Source organism: Pelobates fuscus, chromosome 3 (assembly GCF_036172605.1).
Source record: "Pelobates fuscus isolate aPelFus1 chromosome 3, aPelFus1.pri, whole genome shotgun sequence".
In the NCBI taxonomy this organism is placed as follows: Eukaryota; Metazoa; Chordata; class Amphibia; order Anura; family Pelobatidae; genus Pelobates; species Pelobates fuscus.
In genome coordinates, this window is record NC_086319.1 from 266,874,735 (window position 1) to 266,884,963 (window position 10,229).

Sequence of the window (10,229 nt, forward strand, 5' to 3'; positions counted from 1 at the left end):
TCAGTGAGGACAAGGAACGGGACATGGCTAGCTTGGTATCCAACCTTGTGCAAATGGGGAGTTTGCAGTTGTGCAAACGGACTGTTTGCGGTTGTCTGCGGTGCGTTAAACAGAAGTTCGGTCTGTCACTGCGAAGCGGGCGTAACCCTTACACTACCTGATCGATACAACATCATACCTGATGTTTTAAAGCACGTTATTCCAAACAATTTAGGAATGTTAGGTGATTTATGCCCTTTATGGATTAAAACCAGACTCTGCATCAACTATGTAATTTTCCATGGGAGTTTTGCCATGGATCCCCCTCCGGCACGCCACAGTCCAGGTGTTAGTCCCCTTGAAACAACTTTTCCATCACTATTGATGCCAGAAAGAGTCCCTGTGGGTTTTAAAATTCGCCTGCCTATTGAAGTCTATGGCGGTTCGCCCGGTTCGCCTGTTCGCGAACATTTGCGGAAGTTCGCGTTTGCGAACGGAAAATTTTATGTTCGCGACATCAATAGTAAGAATATATAGAATGGAATTACATATAATATTACATGCTCTGCATTACCTGCATGTGTCATAACATAAGTAGTGTTACGACACTCACCGCCAGGGGAACGGAGCCGCCGTTTAGTAGATAATCCCCTTTCTCCAGAAATGCAGTTTTAGTCCAACCGATCGTAAAACTCCCGAACGGAGCATATGAATGCGGCAACTCCCGATCAGCAATCCATCCGAAATCCTTCCACAGCTAGAAATAAACGAAAACGCTGTCCCAATAGTAAATCCCTCCACAAACGAGACAAAGCTCCGTCTTGAAGGTCAAAAAGGAATGTGTCTAATGGGGGCTACCTGCCCGGTATTTATGCGGGTCTCCACAAGGTGGACACTCCCCTAGGGGACCTTGTGGAAGACTGTAAAATATATTGGACAGTAGCCAATCGCAGTGGCTTCAATACAAGCCCTTCCCATTTTACCCATAAATCCTTCTTCTCTATCCCGGAGATAATTAGGAAGAAACCTAATTATCTCCAAGGATAGAGACCATCGCCATTTTAAAACATAATAAGAAAATTAAAATAAAATACATAAAGTCAGAAATACCGATTGCATATGGTTCGTGTAACGTATCCCCAGATAGCCTGGATCTGAGGGCATATTCCTACCGAATAGCGCTCAGATCCGATGTACATAGTTAAATCGCCATGGAGTCAAAGTCTCTCACAAGTCCTTCGGTATACGAATGACTCCATGGGACGGCTACCTGGGTAAAGTCCATACAAATGATAGAAACTCCCGAACTGACCGGTGTTTGTACGCCTCAACGAAATAGAAGGTGGGCGGCAGCCTCCAGCGGTGTTCGGCAGATAAAGTATCCGTTTTTAGTTCCATAGGTTTTGCACCGAACACCGCTGATTCTCCTCATGTCCAAAATGGGCGCCGCCTCGTGGTCGGCATACGAACGACGACCACCCGTACGAATGGAATGGAGAGGTGTCTGCGGTTAACCGCAATGTTCTAATTGTGGTCAAGGTGTTAACAAGCAGCACACTCCTCTCCTGGGTGGCCGTTTGTTCGGTAGTTTCAATCGGTACTAGGTAAAACAGACGAACAAGGGCATACGGACAGGAAAACCATGAAATCCAGGCAAACAGACGAACCAGCAATATAAGTCTAGGCAGATGGGTTCGTCACAAGTAGAAAGATCAATCCATGAAATGCAAAGAAGTCTACGGTAAGTCTCTTAAAGAGCTGACTTTAAGATATAGGGCATGGGACTGTGTAGATTGTAAATTAAAGAGATCACTGTAATTATAGGCAAGTTCCCAATTAAAGTGTTTAATCCAATTAAAGTGTTTAAACCTAAACACAACATATATAAGGCAGGAAATGGGTATAAGATATAGCATATAGGAGTTCCTTCATGTGTTCCTTGTCCTTGGACTTTTGGGATTTCAGAAAGGATGTTGCCCAAGCTCCACCACCTACCGTGTCCAGTCTGCATGCAAAAAGGCAAGATCTTCTAAAATTAACATACAAAATATTGCTATAAAAATGTTCTACATTTTTTAATATTAATTTTATAATCTCACAACTTTCTTCAGAGCCTCCTTCACTTCTTTATTTCTAAAACTGTATATAATAGGATTTAACATTGGAGTCACAGCAGTATACAGTACTGAGAATATCTGATCCAGAGTCTCTGAGTGCTCCAAGGTTGGTCGCATGTATGTGCATAAGACACTCATATAGAACATGAGAAGAACAGTGAGGTGGGATCCACAGGTGGAAAAGGCTTTTCGTCTACTCTGAATGGACTTAATTTGTAAAATACTACTGACTATTTTAATATAAGATGATAAACTAAGCAACAATGGGAAAGGTCCAAATAGCAAAGTTTCTATAAAGATCATTATTTGAAAACTTTTGTTAGAGCAGGCAATTTTACCCAGAGCTTTAGTGTCACAGCAGAAATGATGGATTTCTTTAGTTTGACAAAAAGAAAATGTTGAAGCAAAAACAGCGAAAAACGAAGAGTTGCAACATTCAAGTATCCAGTTGCCTATTGCAAGTCTAATACATTTTTTCCAATTCATGATCAGTTGATAGTGTAATGGGTAGCATATGGCCACATATCGATCGTATGCCATGAGAGACAACAACATGATTTCTGTGCTAGCCATAAACGTATAAAAGTACATTTGGGTGAAGCAGTGCAGGAAAGATATTTTATTATCTCCAGTAATTAAAATGTGCATCAATTTAGGGAGAATGGTAGTGGTATAGAAAAGGTCTACCAAGGACAAGTTACATAGAAAGAAGTACATGGGAGTGTGTAGATTGGGAATTAAAGAGATCACTGTAATTATAGCTAAGTTCCCAATTAGTCCACACAAGTAAATCGCTAAGAACAAAACAAAAAGATATGGCTGTATTTCTCCATGATATGAAAATGCTAAAATATAAAATTCTTCAGGGTTTGCTGTTTGGTTGTCCATGTGCTTGCCGTCATTCTGCAATTAAACATTATACAGTATATTCTTTAAAAAAATATTCTCATTTTATAATTATTTAGAAATCATAAATACATTGTGTCCAACTGTCTACTTGCTTCTACTTACAATACCATTTACCTGTAATTGATGAATGTCATTAGTCAAAATATATTTTGGATAACTGTGGAATTATAGTTGAATATTTTTATTGTGAAAATCCAATCGCTCACAGGGCTATTTACTAAATTGCCAGGAATTCAATTTTGAGGCCAGAATAAACTTACATTTTGAAATGCTCTTAGAATTCACTTTGAATTAAGCATGAATAACCATGAAAATATTTATTTCAAATTGGCAGCTTATTATCCAACATGGTTATTCACTAAAGTGAGAAGTTAAAGTTAATTTTAACATTTATGGTCAGAATAGCCAAACTGGAAAAACATTCTTCATCACCTATACTTTAACCCCTTAGCTACCAGACCACTTTTCAATTTTCTTACCGTTTGGGACCAGGGCTGTTTCTACATTTCTACGGTGTTTGTGTTTAGCTGTAATTTTTCTCGTACTCATTTACTGTTCCCACACATATTATATACCGTTATTCTCACCATTACATGGTCTTTATAAAGATGCCATTAGTTTCATCATATCATATAATTTACTATAAAAAATTATAAAATATGATGAAACAATTTAAAAAAACTTTTGCTAACTTTGACCCCCAAAATCTGTTACGCATCTACAACCGTCAAAAAACAACCATGCTAAGTAGTTTCTAAATTTTGTCCTGAGTTTAGAAATACCCAATGTTAAAATGTTCTTAGCTTTTTTGGAATGTTATAGGGCAGGGGTAGGCAACCTTTTAGCAGCACTGTGCCGAAATAAGATTTTGATGTCCCGTAGTGTGCCGGTCCTATTTTTTCAAATTGAGGTGTGGATGTTGCTGTATTCTGCTTGTGTTACTTATACTGCAGTTGCTTTGGATTTTGTGCGTATATGAGCTGTTATATTGTATATGTTCATGAGTAGTTTGTGGTATCGTGTAAAATAGGCTGTGTATGGGTGCTATTTGTTGAATTGTGTGTGTGGATGGATATGTCACATTGTGTGTTTGGTAGTGTATGTATGTGTGTATGGGCTGTTTGGGGTATTGCATGGGAGAGGCTGCATGTGGGGTTGTGTGCATGTATGTGGATTGTCAGTGGTGTTGAGTTTGTGCGGATTGTGTGTTGTGTTTGGGCTGTTCGTATTATTTGTATTATTCTGCATTTCTGTGTATATCTAGCAGTGTGGGTGGCTTCCCTGGGTTCCAGTGGGGACCAGGCTGGCCAGGTCAAGGACAGGAGCTGCAACAACAGCTGCGGGCTGCTCTACTACAGTGTGGATTCCTATTCACAAGTGATGGAATGAAGTGATCTGAGATCACTTCCTCTGCGTGCCGCAATGTATAAATTGTGGATTGTCCTTCACCACATTTTCGTATTACCAGATATCTGAAGTTTCACTGGGACTCCTGATAGGCCAGAGCCTGTTTGGCTCTAGCAGCCTTGAGTGCCGTGCAAAGACACCTCGAGTGCCGTGTATGGCACTAGTGCCGTAGGTTGCCTACCCCTGTTATAGGGTTATAAGTACAAGTAGCACTTTGCTATTTCCAAACCATTTCTTTTTTTTTTTTTAATTAACGCAAGTGATATCTGTCAGGAATCCCTGAATAATCCTTCATGTATGTATTTTTTAAAAGAAGAAAACCTAAGGTATTAAACTTGGAGTAGTTTGACTCTTTTCATGCAATCATTTTACCACCAATCTATGCCAAATTTAAAAAAAATTAAAGTAATTAGTGATTTTGTTTGACACACATAACAGTTTAAGAATACATGTTCTGAGAACTTTAAGGGTTACTGCCATATAAAACCCCAATATGTTTTCAGCAACATCTCCTGAGTACAGTGATACCACTCATATATAGGTGTGTTTTGGGGTCTCTGGGGGCTAAAATTCCAAATTGAAATTTTCACAGCTGGTCATTATTATTATTATTATTATGATATTTATAGAGCGCCGTCAAATTCTGCAGCGCTTTACAATGGGTGGACGAACAGACATGTAGTTGTAACCAGACAAGTTGGACACACGGGAACAGAGGGGTTGAGGGCCCTGCTCAATGAGCTTACATGCTAGAGGGAGTGGGGTTAAATGACACAAAAAGGTAAGGATAGTATTAGACTAGTGACAGTTGCAGAAGAGGAATCAGTTGGGAGCTATTAAAAGTTTCATTGATACGCTTTTATGAAGAAGTGGGTTTTTAACGATTTTTTGAAGGAGTGGAGACTGGGTGAGCATCTAACGGAGGAGGGAAGCGAGTTCCAGAGGTGGGAGTATGGACAGAAGATAGACGTAAGTCTTCAGCAGATCGTAAGGGCCTAGACAGGACATACTTGTGTATAAGGGAGGATAGATAGGTGGGAGCAGCATTATGTAGAGATTTGAAAGCAAGAACCAGAATTTTAAATTGAGCTCTATATTTTATAGGAAGCCAATGTAGGGACTGACAGAAGGGTGAGGCATGGGAGGTGCGGGCGGACAGGAAGATGAGCCTCGCTGCCGCATTCATTATGGACTGTAATGGTGCAAGTTGGGAGCACGTAAGACCACTGAGAAGCGGATTACAGTAGTCAAGGTGAGAAAGGACAGTGGAATGGACCAACAACGTAGTCGCATGTGGCATTAAGTAGGGGCGGATGCGCGCAATGTTTTTGAGATGGAAATGACAGGATTTGGTGATAGATTGAACATGAGGCTTGAAGGAGAGGTCGGAGTCAAAGAGGCAGAGAGCCTGCATAGTGGAGCTGATGGTAGCACCATTGACTTGGAGGGAGACAGACACAGGAGTAACAACACTTGAGGAAGGAAAGACCAGAATTTCAGTTTTGGTCAAGTTTAGTTTAAGGAAGTGGGAAGCCATCCAGTTAGAAACAGCAGAGAGGCAGTCAGAGACACTAGTCAAGAGGGACGGGGAGAGATCAAGAGAGGACAGGTAGATTTGCATGTCATCTACATAGAAATGATATTGGAAGCCAGAGGAGCTAATGAGTTTACCAAGGGAGGAAGTATAGATGGAGAACAGTAGGGGACCAAGGACTGAACATTGGGGGACACCAACAGAGAGGAGCTGGGGAGAAGACCACAGAGAGCAGATCCAGAGAAAGAAACACTAAAAGAGCGCTGGGAGAGGTAGGAGGAGCACCAGGAGAGGGCAATATCTTGTTGACCGATATTGCTGAGGATGAGAAGAAGCTGTTGATGATCAACAGTGTCAAAAGCCGCAGACAGGTCAAGGAGAATTAGGATAGAGTAGAGTAGTGACCATAAGATTTTGCAGCAAGTAGATCATTGATACTTTGGTCAGTGCCGTTTCCACAGAGTGCTTAGCGCGGAAACCAGACTGAAGTGGGTCTAGCACAGAGTTGGACTTGAGGAAGTCTGTCAATCTCGCATACACAATTCTTTCAAGGATCTTGGATGCAAAAGATCTATGATGTCATCATGCACCCATCTCCTATTTAGGACACTTTTGAATCCGGCCAATGTAATTTACCCCATCAAAAAATATATTTTTGAAAAGTAGACAACCCAGGGTATTCAATATAGGGTATGCCCAGTCTTTTTTAGTAGGCACTTAGTCACTAACACTGGCCAAAGTTAGCATGTATATTTGTTTGTGTGTTAAAAATGCAAAAAACTATTATGAACGCTAACTTTGGCCAGTGTTTGTGACTAAGTGGCTACTAAAAAAGACTGAACATACCCCATTTGCAATACCTTGGGTTGTCTTCCTTGGTAAATGGTATCCATCATAGGGGTAATTCTCATTCCTGGGCTACCATATGCTCTCAAAGGCAACATAACCAAGCTGACAAATTTCAATGTAAAAACAGCCTTATATTTGACCCTGTAACTTTCAAAAACACTATAAAACCTGTGCATGGGGGGCACTGTTATACTCCGGAGACTTTGCTGAACACAAATATTAGTGTTTCAAACAGTAAAACGTATTACAAAAATGATATCATCAGTGAAAGTGCTGATTGTTTGTGTGTGAAAAATGCAAAAAACGTCACTGACAATATCATCGCTGTGATATGCTTTACTGTTTTGAAACACTAACATTTGTGTTCAGCGAAGTCTACTAAGTAAACCAGTAATCCCCATGTACAGGTTTTAGGGTGTCTTGGAAAGTTACAGGGTTAAATATAGTGCTAGCAAATTAAATTCTCTGGACTTTCAGTCAGGGTTGTCAGGCAGGTCCCCTAAATTGCAATCAATAAAATTACTTAATTATGTAAAAATATTACATAAATATGCATGTATAAGTTAAATATATATATATATATATATATATATATATATATATATATTTATATATATATATATATATATATATATATATATACATATTTATATATTTGAAGTCTTGTGTATATTTATGAAATTATTTATGTAATTATGTATATAGACATATGAATATTTTATATTATTTTTATTTATTTATATATGCATAGATACCGGGTGCTCAGCCAGGGCTTGGTTATCCAAAAGTCCAAAGAGGTAGCAGCACTCACGGAGTTAAAAGTTAAATTCTTTATTGGGTCATATTAAAAGTCATATTAAAAGTAAGGATCGACGTTTCAGTCCTCTATATGGGTCTTTCCTCAGGATCAGATTGATCCTGAGGAAAGTCCCATTTGGAGGACTGAGAAGATGACCCAATAAAGAATTGAATTAATATGACCCAAGTCACACCCAAGGAAGAGACAAAGTCGTAGCGCATACGATAAGCACCTGTACCTGCTGCCAAAAGTTTGTTAAAACTGGACATTGCCAAAAAATTTGAATTAAAGTTCCTATCTCCGAGCCACATCGCCAGCAAGTGGGGGGAACTCCAGGTTAAATATGGGCTAGGAGATGAGACATAAGGTACCACCTCATCCACAACTTATAGGCTGCCTCAATATGGTCTAAACCAGTGGTTCCCAAACCAGTCCTCAAGGCACCAGTCCAGGATTTAGGAATTACCCAGTTGTGTCTAAGGTGATTTTTTTTTCTTTTTTTAAAAAACACCTTAGACACAACCGGGTTATCCCCAAATCCTGGACTGGAAGGGGTTCCTTGTGGACAGGTTTGGAAACCACTGGTCTAAACAATGGGTGGACCTTTGCACCCCCGCCATTGCTGCATACCATCTGCTTGGTTCTAACTTACAGTCAAGTTCTTTTTCCCACTTTTCTATATAACCCAGTTGAAGAGGTCAGCTAACTGTCAATAACTTTTTGTAACATAAGGACATGGGCTTCGTTAAGACTCCAACTCCAAGACATAATTTATCAATATCCTGAAGCTTATTTAACTCCACTCTTATTAGTTTATCCTTCTCTAAAATGTGTTTTATAGGAAGGTATGTAAACAATTCTTTGCTTGGCAATGCATAAGTAGACTGCAGGTCTGAAAATTGATGAATCCCTCCTTTCCCCAGTATCTGTATTACTCTTTTAATACCCCTCTGACTCCAATTCCCTGGAGACAGGTCACATGTGTGGTATTGCAAACTCTGCAAAGTGGCATACATGCGTAGCGGTAACGATACAATTTTTGGAACCCATTTGTGTCATAGTAATAATGACATTTTTGTTGTGTCCAACAATTTAACGTTACGTAAGTAATGTTGTGTTGGGACCCAGAGTAGGTGTGTTATTGAATGTGGGGCACTTATTGCGTGTTCTAATACGTAGCAATGGAGGGGAACGGGTGTAGCACCTACCCTGGCCATCTGAGCCAGGATAGAGGCCACGTTATACTTTGCAATATTTGGGAACACCCACACCACCTTCATAGCAATACAAGTACTTGTCAGAGAAACACTTGGAGGTTTGTATTACCATATATGTGCATTTAGCGTCATCTGAAATTTAATGAGCACTTTAGGGATTTCATTCGTGAGGGTCAAAATAGGAAAATATCTGTGGCAAAACAAGCATTTTCAATGCATTAATGCAGCCTAGTCACTGGACCCACACCAGTCCTCCAGTGTTTGGGTTATTTTAGTCTGTAATTTTCAGTGATTTTACTTCAAAATAATATGTTTTGAAATTGACAAATGTGTCCCTAAGAAAGCTATGGTGTCTTTCCTCCATTTAAAAATCCATTCAAAATAGGGCCTTTAATTCATTCAGTTGCTGATAGGGAAGATACACAGGAAGCACCTCAGTATTAGCCGTGTTATTTTTGTAAAAAGACACTTAGCCGTATGCTTCAAGGAGCGATACAACAGGCTTGAGGGAGAATTGCGGGCGAGTGAGAAATAAAAGGATATCATCCGCAAATACAGCTAATTTGGGTTGCCTATTGGTGTAGGGACTCCCTCTATGTTCCGATCATGTTTAATCCAATAAATCAAAGGTTCTAGTGCTAAGATAAAGATCAAGGGTGACAAGGGGCAACCCTGCCTCTTGCCATTAGTAAGAAAAAAATGGCGGGATATAAAGCCTGCATTCAACACCCTAGCTGATGGCGCAGAATATAAAGACAATAACACATTCAAAAATTTGCAAGGAAAGTGATAATTTTGTAAAACTGCAATCATATACCCCCAGTGGAGACGGTCAAAGGCCTTCTCTGCATCTAAAGTGAGAGCAAGGCCAGGCAGCTTGTTAGTTGTCATTAATTCAAGAAGATTCAGTATGCATCAGGTGTTGTCCTCTGCTTGCTGCCGCTGAGACAAACCCTGCCTGTTCAGGAGATACAAGAGTAGAGAGAAAGGGTCTTATTCTGTTAGCCATTGCTTTGGCAAACTATTTTGTGTCCGCCTTTAACAACGAGATCGGGCAATAATTTGCAAATATTGTGGAGGTTTGTAAATAGTTGCCTGCAACAGTTCTGGAGGTAGGTAATTCAACTCCAGAATGTGGTTAAAAAGTGCGGTCAAATGAGGTATTAAAAGATCTTCAAATTTGGCACTATAGTAGGTGGGAAAACCGCCTGGTCCTGGCACTTTATGTTTCTGAGTATCTTACAAAACCTGGAGATCTCGACGATCGTAAAGGGCCTATCAAGGTCCTCTGCCTGCTTGCAAGACAACTGAGGCAACTCCATCCCTTCTAGGAAGTCAGATATTTCAAGTCTTGTTGCCTTGTGTGGAAATGGATCTGAGTCCAGATGAGAGTGTCATAAAAAGAAGCAAACTCCTCA

At 40.0% G+C, this 10,229-nt stretch overlaps 1 protein-coding gene across 1 annotated transcript; it reads right to left on the minus strand.

Annotated features, from left to right (window-relative positions):
* Nucleotides 1-2,066: 2,066 nt before the first annotated feature.
* LOC134601756 (olfactory receptor-like protein OLF4) lies at nucleotides 2,067-2,984 on the minus strand. Its single transcript, XM_063446257.1, has one exon. It carries the CDS (start codon nucleotides 2,982-2,984, stop codon nucleotides 2,067-2,069), a length of 918 nt encoding a protein of 305 aa, XP_063302327.1.
* Nucleotides 2,985-10,229: the final 7,245 nt, after the last annotated feature.